This window comes from Cyprinodon tularosa, unplaced genomic scaffold (assembly GCF_016077235.1).
Source record: "Cyprinodon tularosa strain WSP-4 unplaced genomic scaffold, ASM1607723v1 ctg327, whole genome shotgun sequence".
In the NCBI taxonomy this organism is placed as follows: Eukaryota; Metazoa; Chordata; class Actinopteri; order Cyprinodontiformes; family Cyprinodontidae; genus Cyprinodon; species Cyprinodon tularosa.
The window spans coordinates 644,910-658,411 of NW_024039038.1; the positions used below are offsets into that span (position 1 = coordinate 644,910).

The following is a 13,502-nucleotide window of genomic DNA, read 5'->3' on the forward strand; positions in this document are numbered from 1 at the left end:
ATATTCAAGAAAACCTGGGGTAATTTAAATAAACATTAAACATTAAAGAGTCAAAAAAAAAAAAAGGGTTATAAGTGAAATAAGTTGATGTAGCCTGGTTGCTGATCATATATCTCGGTTTGAGTATTTCGGAAGCTGCTAATAATTGTGATTTTTTACACACTTTTATCTCTATGATTTATCAAAAAATGTACAAAATATTGTAATATTTAATGGATGGTTACTAATGTAGGGAGTTTAAAAATGAACATTACCGCCAGACTGATCACTTCTGTTTTGAAAATACTTTGATTCATAAAACCTAAACTGATTTATTTAAACAGCCTGCAAAGCTTTAAAACATGGTACAGCATGCAAACTGTGAAAGGTTGGTTTGTATTTGACGCAGCTAGGTTCCTTCCTTGTTTCCTATTTCTATACAGAATGTTGGCGGCACAGAGTTTGCAGCATTTTATATTCTCACTTTTGATAAAAGAACACAGTTTTTGCAAACATTTTAAGTGCCATTTCTTGTTTTTCAAGAGTGACAGTAATGGACCAAACCATAAGATGTCAATGGATATTTATATATGTAATCCTGGGACTGGACTTGAAAGATGTTTTTCAGTTACCCTTTGATTGGTGAAAGTCTTTGTTTTTGGGTTTCATTTCCACTTTGTGTCATTTTAGTTGTTTTCTTTTTTTGTTATTTTTTATTGTAGGATTCCCATTACTCTTTACAAGAGTAGAGACTACTATTATTCCATTATATTTAAGCAGTGTTATATCTTTGGAGTTACTCTCTGTTGCCCCCTAGTGCCAGTTCCCTTCACCCTAGCTGCCTTCTAGTTGCTTCCATCCACACCTGTTTCCTATCAACTGATTAGCCCATTCTTCCCCCATATATACACATCCTCAGTCAAAACAAAGCGTAACTCATCAGGACTGATTAGGTAGTTACAGTTGGGGGCGGATACTCAAAAGGAGAAAATATTCCCAAAATATGATACAGGTATCTTCTAAAATATGTCAAGATCATATACTGTATAATCAACAAGGACATTCTAAAAACATAAACACAAAAGGAACCAAAAATCCAAACAAATTGTGTATTTTCTTTCATTTTTTTTTCATTTTACTATCTTTATCAAGCTGTTGTTCTTACTCTGCTGTTGCAAAGATGTGCTGTCAAGGAAAGAAAGAGTTCTAAGTTCTCAGAAATCTGAAATTAGTGAAGATTCAGCTATTCTCTGAAGATCTCCTCTGGCCCTCCTATAGTGATGAAAGCCATCAAGGGAGAGGACAATCCCTATAAAATGTCCATTCAGGGAAGAAAGAAACGGTGGTATGAGGAGATGTAATTATGGATGTGTTTCTTCACAAATTTATGTCCTTGTTTTTTCTATTAATTAGTTTCTTCCCCTTTATTGTTTCAATGTCATCTTGCAAAATAAGAAGAGAGTTTCATCTTAATGGCATGCATAAAGCCGGTGATGTGATTCTAGGGGGACTGTTTGAAGTACACTACACTTCTGTGTTTCCTGAGCTAACATTCACCTCAGAACCAAGTGAGCACATCTGTCAAGGGTAAGTTTCACACTCGTATAACTTGTTCACAGGTTGTGGTACTTTTTTAAATTAAAATGTAACATTTTGTGTTCAAGCTTTGACTCTCCAGGGTTCAGGCATGCCATGACCATGGCATTTGCCATTGAGGAAATTAACAAAGACCCAAATCTGCTTCCAAATGTGACTCTTGGATATAGCCTTTATGATAATTGTGCCACATTAGTAATCGGATTTAGTGCTGCATTGTCATTGGCCAGTGGTCAGGAGAAACAGTTTTTTCCTCAGGAAAAATGCTCAGGGGGCCCTCCAGTCCTGGGGATCGTCGGTGATTCTTTTTCAACGTTTTCAATTGCCACATCTGATGTCATTGGTTTATTCAGATTGCCCATTGTAAGTTATTTTTTGCTTTTGTTTGTTATTTTGCTCTCCTAATGTACAGATTATTCAGTGATATCTTTGAGGTCATTTTAACCACATTTTACCTGTTTGTTCCTTTTAGGTGAGTTACTTTGCTACATGTTCTTGCCTAAGTGATCGTCGAAGGTTTCCATCCTTTTTTAGGACAATCCCAAGTGATACTTTTCAAGTGAGACAGATTTTGTTTTGTTTTTTTTTAATAAATGAGGTACAACATAGGCCAAATTACATTAGTTTTTACAGCAGTGGTCTCCAACCCTGGTCCTCAAGATCTACTGTCCTACAGATTTTAGATGCATCCCTGCTTCAACAGAGCTTGATTAAATGAATGGCTTGAAAAGGTAATCAACCATTTGATTCAGCTGTGTTGAAGCAGGGATGCATCTAAAATCTGTAGGACAGTAGATCTTGAGGACCAGGGTTGGAGACCACTGTTTTAAAGCATAGGTTCTGTAGAATATTTCTATTCAGTATAATGCAATTGTAATGATTTAAAATGAAAAGAAAATATCTCACGCAGTATGTCCACTTAGGTGGATGCAATGATTCAGATTTTAAAACACTTTGGCTGGACATGGGCTGGTCTACTGGTTAGTGATGATGATTACGGGCTTCATGTTGCCCAGTCCTTTCAGTCAAAGCTGACTGAGTCTGGATTAGGATGTCTTGCATACTATGAAATTTTACCATGGGGTGAAAATCCGGCTGAACTGACACGAATTGTGGAAGGAATGAAAAAATCCACAGCTCGCGTTGTCATTGTATTCGCACATCAGATCAATATGATTCAACTGATGGAGGAGGTATCTTTCTTTCTCAGTATATCATTTAGCATTCTGCTTGAAGCTAAATGCTCCATATAACTCTTTTTTACTATATGTAACACTCTACAGGTTTTAAGGCAAAATGTGACAGGTTTGCAATGGATGGCGAGTGAAGCATGGGCATCAGCAGCTGTGCTCCAAACATCTCGTCTTATGCCATACCTGAGTGGAACGCTGGGCATTGCAATCCGTCGAGGAGAAATCCGAGGACTTAGGGATTTTCTTCTAAAAACAAAACCTGGGAATAACACCAACAGTGAAAACACTATGGTGAGATTTTGCATTAACTTTGACTTATAATTGCATAATCAAACTACGTTTTCTTGGTTCAGGTGTTTTTTTTTCCCATACTTTCCAGATAAGGCAGTTCTGGGAACACACTTTTCAGTGTAGATTTGCTCCCCCACCTGTTGACTGGCTAGAGGCTGGAGGGGCATTATGCTCTGGTAAAGAAGATTTAGAGACTGTGCAGACTGAATTTCTTGATGTTTCTAACCTCCGGCCTGAATATAACATTTACAAGGCTGTGTATGCTCTGGCATACGCTCTTGATGACATGCTGCAGTGTCAGCCAGGAAGAGGGCCTTTTATCAGACACAGCTGTGCATCTCTGCACAGTCTGGAGGCTTGGCAGGTGGGATATCAATTTCAATTCACTTAAAAACTAACTTGTATTAACTCATTGTATTTAGGTTAATACAAAACTGAATATCATGCATGCCTGCTTATATTGGATAGCTTACATTTGTATTATTAGTTTCTGGTTTTTATACCATTTCTCAGCTGGTGAACAATAACAATAAGAAATGAAAATAAAATCTTGCATCGTTGTCATATAATTGATCTGCTTACATTTGCAGCTAATGTATTACTTGAAAAAAGTCAACTTTACCATTCCATTTGGTGATCAAGTGTCATTTGATGAGAATGGTGATGCTTTGCCAATATATGATATCATGAACTGGCAATGGCTCCCTGATGGTAAAATTCAAGTTCTGAATGTAGGCGTTGTAAGGAAAACAAGTTTTGGTGATGAAGAACTCACTCTTAATGAAGACAAAATCTTCTGGAATTTTGAGAACAATCAGGTTACTTTCCTTTTTCATTTAAAGTTGTCATTATATATAAGCAATGTTGGGAATAAAAGAGATCAGATCAAATGTTAACTGTGTCTTCAGCCACCTCGGTCTGTGTGCAGCAAGAACTGTAATCCTGGGAGTCGCATGGCAAGAAAGAAGGGGCAACCTGTGTGCTGTTTTGATTGTGTCCCTTGTCCTGAAGGAAAGATTAGCAACGAAACAAGTTGGTATTATGGTTTCAATTACAATTATATGTATGAATGTTCCAACTGAAATACATAAATCTGAATAGAAAATAGAGAGAAAACTGACAAGACATAACAAGACATCACTGATTGGTGTAGAAGGAAACATAAATGTAATAATTTGCTGGCTCTAGAATTAAAGCTTCATTTGCAAAACAAAATTACAAAAAGCCAGTATTGCATTGTACTCTTATTTAATATTATTAATCTTGATTACTGATAATAAAAATGATTCATTTAGATAGATAGGACAAATTGGATTATAAAAAAAAAATACAAAAGAATACCACTTTAACAGTGAATACACCTGTAGATATTCACTTTGTTCAAGATGGGCATCATTTGGATGCCAAGTTTAATTTACATTTGTATTCAGTGTTGTACTTTATCCAAACATCATATTTTCCTTAGGCTCTTTTTAATCCATAATCCATTTTCTCTTCATACGTTACATAGTAACCTTTACAAAATGAAGCTGTTATGTTGATGAATCAATGTGGCTTCTTAAATTATGACTAACTGTAAAGTCTATGTTTGTTTGTCTTGTTCTCAGACTCTGTTGAGTGCTTTAGTTGTCCAGAGGATTTCTGGTCCAGCCCAAAGCGTAATCAATGCGTACTTAAGAGAACAGAGTTTCTCTCCTACCATGAACCTCTGGGAGTCTGCTTGACAACAGCTTCTTTGCTGGGAACTTCCATCTGTACTGTTGTTTTAGGGATTTTCACATATCACCGAAGCACACCTATGGTGCGAGCAAACAATTCAGAGCTGAGCTTTCTAATCTTAGTGTCACTTAAATTGTGCTTTTTGTGCTCGCTGCTGTTCATTGGACGACCCAGACTGTGGACATGTCAGCTGAGACATGCAGCATTTGGGATCAGCTTTGTGCTTTGTGTATCCTGCATTCTGGTTAAAACTATGGTGGTTCTGGCTGTGTTTAAAGCCTCCAAACCAGGCGGTGGCATGCATCTAAAGTGGTTTGGTGCTGTACAACAAAGAGGGACAGTTTTTGTTCTTACTTGCATCCAAGCCACAATTTGCACTGTGTGGATTGGGACAGCTTCACCAGTACCTCATAAAAACACCCAGTACCACAATGACAAAATCATTTATGAGTGTGTGGTTGGCTCCACAATTGGTTTTGCAGTATTATTGGGATATATCGGCTTACTGGCAATTATCAGCTTCCTGTTGGCATTTCTGGCGAGAAACCTGCCAGATCATTTTAATGAGGCTAAACTAATCACTTTCAGCATGCTGATCTTCTGCGCTGTGTGGACGGCCTTTGTACCTGCCTACATTAACTCTCCTGGCAAATATGCTGATGCAGTGGAGGTGTTTGCCATATTAACCTCCAGCTTTGGTCTTTTGATGGCACTCTTTGGACCGAAATGTTACATAATCTTGCTGAAACCTGAAAGAAACACAAAGAAAGCTATCATGGGCCGTGGAACTCCAAAGTGTTAAATTGCAACTTCTTTCTTTGACACAGAGGACTATATGACAACTTTAGTCAATAATTAAATTACACAATGTAGATCCATGAAAATATTACAAACATACAAACTTGATCCCCACAAGTTGTGATGTTTTACTTAAAAATTAATATCTGATGGGGAAATACTAATTTCATGCATAATGATAAATTTTTGGTACATTTTACAGTAATTCGCAGCTATTCTTTAGTAAGGCATGATTTCCCTTTCTTCACTGACTCTGCAAAAAACGATACAAAATAAATTGTGAATTATTTTTCCTAATAGCAACAAAGAATGGCATCAGTAATCTGGTGACACACAACTATCATGCAGAATCTATTTTTGGTAAGTTGTAAATAAATCAATAAAAAACTATTTCAATTGGGCTGTTGATTATGTTACATATGAAATATCAAGCATGTAAAGCATACATTTTGAAATGCCAGCCAGTTATGATGTGGTTTTAATTTGATTTAGTCGATTAAAAAAATATAGCGTTAAGCTAAGTTCTTCAGAAAAAAAAAAAATAGTATTTAAATATTTAAATCCAATAATTGTTATACTTGGATAGCGAGTAACACAACAAACACTAATTTCCTGGTTTGTTATTCTCTTGAATAAATCATGAATAAGACAGCATAATGCCCATAGTTCACCCATGAGGCCACTATTACGCCCAGATGGGTGGTGTGAGAAACTAAAGCAGGCTGTCGTAGCCCTGTATATATATCAGTTTCAAGAGTGACAGTCAGGTTGGTGGAAGGGCAGGTATGGGGGCTTTGTTTATCAAATATTTGCTTATGAATGTCTATCAATTCCTGATTTATTCCTCCTTTTTCTTTTCTGAGTCTTCATTTCTGTCTTCATCGTGTAAGTTACTGAGAAAGTTTTATCTTAACGGCTTGCACAAACCTGGTGATGTAATCCTGGGAGGACTTTTTGAAGTCCACTACAGCTCTTCCTTCTCTGAACACACATTCATCTCAGTACCACAACAACCCAGCTGCCAAGGGTAAGTATCCCAATACTAGTGGACAACATACTTACATTACTGTAAATATAAAATGAGTAATAAAGCCAGACTTTTTTTTTGTTAGCTTTGACATTCTAGGGTTCAGACATGCTATGACTATGGCCTTCGCTGTTGATGAGATTAATAACAACTCCAGTTTGTTGCCTAATGTGACTCTAGGATACAGTCTTTATGACAACTGTGCCACTCTTAGCATTGGGTTCAGTGCTGCTTTGTCAATGGCTAGTGGCCAGGAGGAGCAGTTTGTGATTCAGCGGAACTGTTCAGGAACCCCTCCAGTTGTGGGAATCGTTGGTGATCCTTTTTCCACTTTTTCTATTGCTGCCTCAAATGTTTTAGGTTTGTACAAACTGCCTATGGTAAGTTTATATTTTAAAATTGCATTTTATAGTCAATCAGTTGCAAGAAAAAAAGGTGGTTTGACTGAGTATGTAAAATGTTATTTATTTTATTTTAGGTAAGTTATTTTGCCACATGTTCTTGTCTGAGTGATCGGCAGCGTTTTCCATCTTTCTTTAGAACAATTCCAAGCGATGCATTTCAGGTAAGCCATTAAAAGTTCCACTTTGCTAAGCACCATATACATGTTTAAACTGTATGTATTTCTGTAAGGCTTTAAAATAAGTCAGTATATATATTTTGACTCCATCCTCAATAGGTTCGCGCCATGATTCAGATTCTGAAATATTTTGGCTGGACTTGGGCCGGTCTCCTGGTCAGCGATGATGATTATGGCGTGCATGTTTCCAGATCATTCCAATCGGACCTGACTCGATCAGGTGGAGGCTGTTTGGCATACACTGAGATTTTACCCTGGGGAGACAATCCGACTGAATATAAAAGGATTGTTGATGTGATGACAAAATCTACAGCACGCGTAGTAATTGTGTTTGCACATCAGATGCACATGATCCAACTCATGGAACAGGTTAGAGAAAAAAGTTATATTGTATTGGCCCAAATCAGAAAACACATTTTAACAAACCAAAATTGTAAGATTTTCATTTGATTCTGGGAAATGTATATTCAGTTTTAATATCCTAAGTTTTACAAACAAGATGCAAATAATTAACTCGCTTAATAAGTACAATATCTGCTTTGATTTGGCTGGAAAAATCTTTTTATTATTGTTCTTTTTTTAATATGCACCTCTCACATTAAATATGATTTTCTGCATGTTAAGTAGTTAACATTTCTAATAATGATTAAAAAATATGCCAGTTACACAGGTTGACAGTAATTTTTTTTAAGGTTAATAAAAAGAATTGTGTGTGATATTTAGGTGGTAAAACAGAATGTGACAGGCCTTCAGTGGATTGCCAGTGAGGCTTTGACATTGCTTGAAGGACTCCAAATATCTGCTTTCTCACCATTTCTTGGTGGAACACTTGGCATCGCTATCCGTCGAGGAGAAATACCAGGACTTCGAGATTTTCTGTTGAGGATTCATCCTGAGCAATACAACAACAACTATTCTGAAAATAACATGGTAAGAGTTCAACTGTGTAAGGCCGGGACCATCTGCATAAAAAGTATGCTCTATACAGTATATTCATGTAGGTGTGTAATGTTTTATCTCCATACATATGTTTCAGGTGAAACTTTTTTGGGAGCACACATTTCAATGCAAGTTTTCCCCGCCTCCAGCAGGTTGGGTAGAGGATGGCGGAAGAATATGCACTGGAAAAGAAGAGTTAAACAGTGTGGAGACTGACCTGCTGGATGTGTCAGAACTCCGGCCTGAGTATAATATCTACAAAGCTGTCTATGCACTCGCACATGCACTTAATGACATGCTGAGCTGCGTTCCAGAGCAAGCACCATTTAATGGGAACTGTGCATCTTTACACACATTAGAGCTCTCACAGGTATGCAATCAGGTTAAAATGTCTCCATATGTATAATTACAGTATGTATACCTTAAAGATTTGACATAAATACAAGAACCACAACCACAAAGACTAGAACCACAAGCACAAAAAAATGCTGATGAACCATAAAAACTGTTGATGTCAGATATGGGTGCTATACCTGCAATGGGGCAACTTGAATTTCCATTATTTTTCAAAATGCTAGCTTGTGATGTGTTCGTAAATATTCTATGACTACAAATCCTCATCCTCCTATTGAAAATATAAGAATTATTAGTTGCTCCTAAGGTAACATTTTTGCAAACATGATAAAATTATTATTATTTTTTTTTAATAAGTAAAAATATTCACTCTGTCTCGTTTGTGGTGTGGTGATAATTCGATTTTAAAGAAGAATGGCTGATTATCTATTTAATAGGTTTATGTGCATTGTACATTAAACTAATTATCAAGTTATATTTCCCTGGATATCTGAATAAGCAGTCCTTATGCGAAAAAATGCATTTTACAAGATATAAATGTGTTTGTTAAATTTTCCCTGTTTATAGGTAATGTACTACCTTGAAAAGGTGACCTTCACCACACAGTTTGGTGACCAAGTTACGTTTGATGAAAATGGTGATGTGTTACCAATATATGACATCATGAACTGGATTCGGCAGCCCGATGGAAACATTAAAGTTCAGAATGTGGGTGAGATCAAGCGGTCTTCATCCCAAGAAGAAGAACTTAAAATTTATGAGGACAGAATCTTCTGGAACTTTGAATCCAAAAAGGTGCCCCATTTTTGATTTAATTTAATATAACATGCTTTACTCTCATTGCATGACATGAAATACATCTGTTTCACTTTTTGTAGCCTCCAAAGTCAGTGTGCAGTGAGAGCTGCCATCCAGGAACACATATGGTCAGGAAGAAAGGAGAACCTTTGTGCTGTTTTTATTGTGTTCCATGCTCTGAAGGAAAGGTCAGCAATGAAACTGGTTGGTATAGTGTTCATAGCTACTGTATCTTGGTGCTTTAAACTTAAAAAGAGATATAGATTTGTGGTTAATGCATCTAAACCAAACAGTGACCTCCTCAATAATAGTAACTATTAGAACAGCGTGGAGTTTAAGAACTTTAGAGCTTCCTATTTTTTACCTTACTTTTTCAAAGATGCTGCATTTTTTTTTATTATTATTATTGAAATCACTTCATGGAACAAAGTGATAATTCACAAATACATGACTAAATATCCCTAAATTTAAAGCAAAATAAAAGGATCAATACACTTCTTTAAGTTTTTTTTTTTACAGCTGGAGATCAGCAGAATAAAACTACTGGAATATCTCATCTTAATAGAATCCAGTCAGGTTGTCTTTTTCTGTTTTCTGTCTTGATATTCTGACTGCAGTTGTAAAGCTAGATGCCATAAATCAGGTGCTCGATGTTGAGGAGAGTCACTCTCTTGTAGGTTCCATGCAGTGGAGTTATTGTGCAACCATGATTTAGCTTCCCAGTAGATGTTGAGAGAATACTACCTCCACACAGCCATGGAACATTAAGCGAAAGTATATTGTCGATACAAAAACAGAAATGTAACACCTTAAAATTTATTTTTTACATCATACATATCATTACCTTTTGATATCAGCATCAAAGGTGCCATTTTCAAACATTCTGCTAAACTGAATTACTAACTAATAATATTCGGCTTAATTGATATCTTATCTATTTAGTGAGCTTGTGCTTAACAAATGTGATTCTCATTTCTTTCTTAGACTCCTTGGAGTGTGTTAGCTGTCCTGAAGATTTCTGGTCCAGCCCAGAGCGTGATCATTGTGTTCATAAAAAAACAGAGTTCCTCTCCTATCAGGAACCTCTGGGCATCTGTTTGACGGTGACCTCATTGCTGGGAACATCTATTTGTGCTGTTGTTCTGGGGATCTTCGCCTATCATCGAAGCACACCCATTGTACGAGCCAATAATGCAGAACTGAGCTTTCTGATCCTAGTGTCTCTTAAACTCTGCTTCCTGTGTTCATTGCTGTTCATTGGTCGACCCAGACTGTGGACATGCCAACTCAGACATGCTGCGTTTGGAATCAGCTTTGTGCTTTGTGTCTCTTGCATTCTGGTTAAAACAATGGTGGTTTTAGCTGTTTTCAAAGCTTCTAAACCAGGTGGTGCAGCCAGTCTCAAGTGGTTTGGTGCTGTACAGCAGAGAGGAACGGTTTTTACTCTTACTTGCATTCAGGCAGCAATTTGCACTGCCTGGATAGTCACTGTCTCACCAGTACCTCATAAAAACACTCAGTACCATAATGACAAGATTGTGTATGAGTGCGTAGTAGGGTCCACAATCGGCTTCAGTGCTTTACTGGGTTATATCAGTGTACTAGCCATTCTTAGCTTTATGTTAGCATTTCTAGCTAGAAATCTTCCAGATAACTTTAATGAGGCCAAACTAATCACTTTCAGCATGCTGATTTTCTGTGCTGTGTGGGTGGCATTTGTTCCGGCTTATATCAACTCTCCAGGTAAATATGCAGATGCAGTGGAGGTGTTTGCCATTCTGGCCTCCAGTTTTGGTCTCTTGGTGGCACTATTTGGACCTAAGTGTTACATAATACTACTAAGACCAGAAAGAAACACGAAGAAATCTATCATGGGTCATACCACAACCAAAAGTTGAAGAACAGTTATTTTATTTTTTATTTTTATGAGCAGAAACTATTATGTTCACTCAGATTTAGAGGCTTATAATATGTTGCAATATCTGCAATAGTTTTTTATTTATAAGTTTAAGTAAAACTTCATAAAGCAATGTAATGTTCTCTGTTTTTTGGTCATTTTACATGTCTTCTTCAGTAGTGCACCAAACTCATGTTCAAGTAATGTCAGCTATTTCTGTTTCTAGTGCAACTGTCCTCCACAGTAACCAACAACACAAGCAGTAATTAGAACAAATCATCATAGAAATAAAGGCCTTTCTCTAAACTGTTTATTTTTGTTTTAATCCTGAAGCCTGTAAAAGGGAGTAGAACCATTCATCCCTTTACCCCATTCCATTAAGTTAAAAAGGATTTTGTGTAGAAAACATACATATCTATTGTACTAATTAATCATGCATTGTGAAAATAAAATATAGACACTGTGCCTTCTTGACTGTTATTCTGTAATTTTTTTCTTAAAAGCCTCCTGAAGGTGTTGATGACTACATTCTCACAACATGAATAACAAATCATTTACATGTTGAGACATTGCTTAAAAAAAACTATTCATGGAGCAGATTTTCCCTTGATGTGGTTTGGATATCAGGAGGACACACAAACTCAGGTTTTACAAAATGTTTGGTGAATTGAACCCGAAATATTATAGGCTAAATCCTGATTGGGATATTAGAATTAGCATCATCTTACATTTAATATGTAATTTCCAGACTCCAAAATCTCCAGAGTTTACATATGTTAACAGAGAAAACAGAGGAAATACAATTAAGAATAAAATGCATTCTTTTTGCATTTGCAACACGTATCAAAATATATTTTTAATGAAATACACACAGTAGAACACACATTATATTTTATGAAATTAAATAAAAATATAAAGTTTTGTACTGTTACATTTTATACATCGTGCAAAAAACTAAAATAAATAATTTTTCTTCAAACCTTCAATAAAGAAAAGATTGAATAGAATTATTAAATAATTGATAGCTGTTGGGTCTTTTAATCATGGTGATTATCATTATAGTTTATTTTGGTGTTAAAGACCATGTCAGTAATGACATAATAGTACATATGCATATAAATGTTTGCCTTCTTGCATGAGTAATATAAGGAGGACTAGAAATATGGGAGGTTTGCTTCACACGTTTTCTCTTGATTTACCTTTTGATATCTGTTGCCTCATATACAGGTGCTGGTCATAAAATTAGAATATCATGAAAAAGTAGATTGATTTCAGTAATTCCATTTAAAAAGTGAAACTTGTATATTATATTCATACATTACATACAAACTCATATATTTCAGATGTTTATTTTGTTTAATTTTGATGATTACAAATGACAACAAATGAAAATCTCAAATTCATCATATCAGAAAATTAGAATATTGTGAAAAGGTTCAAAATTGATGGCCCCTGGTGCCACACTCTAATCAGCTAATTAACTCAAACCACCTGCAAAAGCCTTTAAATGGTCTTTCAGTCTAGTTCTATAGGCTACACAATCATGGGGAAGACTGCTGACTTGACAGTTGTCCAAAAGACGACCATCGACACCTTGCACAAGGAGGGCAAGACACAAAAGGTCATCGCTAAAGAGGCTGGCTGTTCACAGAGCTCAGTGTCCAAGCACATTAATAGAGAGGCGAAGGGAAGGAAAAGATGTGGTCGAAAAAAGTGTACAAGCAAGAGAGATAACCGCACCCTGGAGAGGATTGTGAAACAAAACCCCTTCAAAAATGTGGGGGAGATTCACAAAGAGTGGACTGCAGCTGGAGTGAGTGCTTCAAGAACCACCACACACAGACGTATGAAAGACATGGGTTTCTGCTGTCGCATTCCTTGTGTCAAGCCACTCTTGAACCACAGACAGCGTCAGAAGCGTCTAAAGAGAAACAGGACTGGACTGCTGGTGAGTGGTCCAAAGTCATGTTCTCTGATGAAAGTAAATTTTGCATTTCCTTTGGAAATCAAGGTCCCAGAGTCTGGAGGAAAAGAAGAGAGGCACTTCATCCACGTTGCTTGAAGTCCAGTGTAAAGTTTCCACAGTCAGTGATGGTTTGGGGTGCCATGTCATCTGCTGGTGTTGGTCCATTGTGTTTTCTGAGGTCCAGGGTCAACGCAGCCACATACCAGGAAGTTTTAGAGCACTTCATGCTTCCTGCAGCTGACCAACTTTTTGGAGATGCAGATTTCATTTTCCAACAGGACTTGGCACCTGCACACAGTGCCAAAGCTACCAGTACCTGGTTGAAGGACCATGGTATCCCTGTTCTTAATTGGCCAGCAAACTCT

General features: G+C 36.8%; 1 protein-coding gene across 1 annotated transcript; it reads left to right on the plus strand.

Moving 5' to 3' along the window:
- The first annotated feature begins 1,336 nt into the window (after positions 1–1,336).
- Positions 1,337–11,620, plus strand: LOC119788808 (extracellular calcium-sensing receptor-like). Its single transcript, XM_038293454.1, has 16 exons — positions 1,337–1,566; positions 1,644–1,938; positions 2,048–2,134; positions 2,499–2,768; positions 2,859–3,059; positions 3,148–3,423; positions 3,650–3,877; positions 3,968–4,091; positions 4,667–4,860; positions 7,082–7,168; positions 7,283–7,552; positions 7,907–8,113; positions 8,220–8,492; positions 9,044–9,271; positions 9,355–9,478; positions 10,259–11,620. The coding sequence occupies exons 1-16, from the start codon at positions 1,343–1,345 to the stop codon at positions 11,170–11,172; spliced, it is 4,002 nt and encodes a 1,333-aa protein (XP_038149382.1). The 5' UTR covers positions 1,337–1,342; the 3' UTR covers positions 11,173–11,620.
- Positions 11,621–13,502: the final 1,882 nt, after the last annotated feature.

Coding starts and splice junctions, on each gene's coding strand:
- LOC119788808 (XM_038293454.1), top strand. CDS start 1,343: ATGGATGTGTTTCTTCACAAATTTATGTCCTTGTTTTTTCTATTAATT. Junction 3,878..3,967: donor GGAATTTTGAGAACAATCAG/GTTACTTTCCTT, acceptor CTGTGTCTTCAG/CCACCTCGGTCTGTGTGCAG. Junction 8,114..8,219: donor ACTATTCTGAAAATAACATG/GTAAGAGTTCAA, acceptor CATATGTTTCAG/GTGAAACTTTTTTGGGAGCA.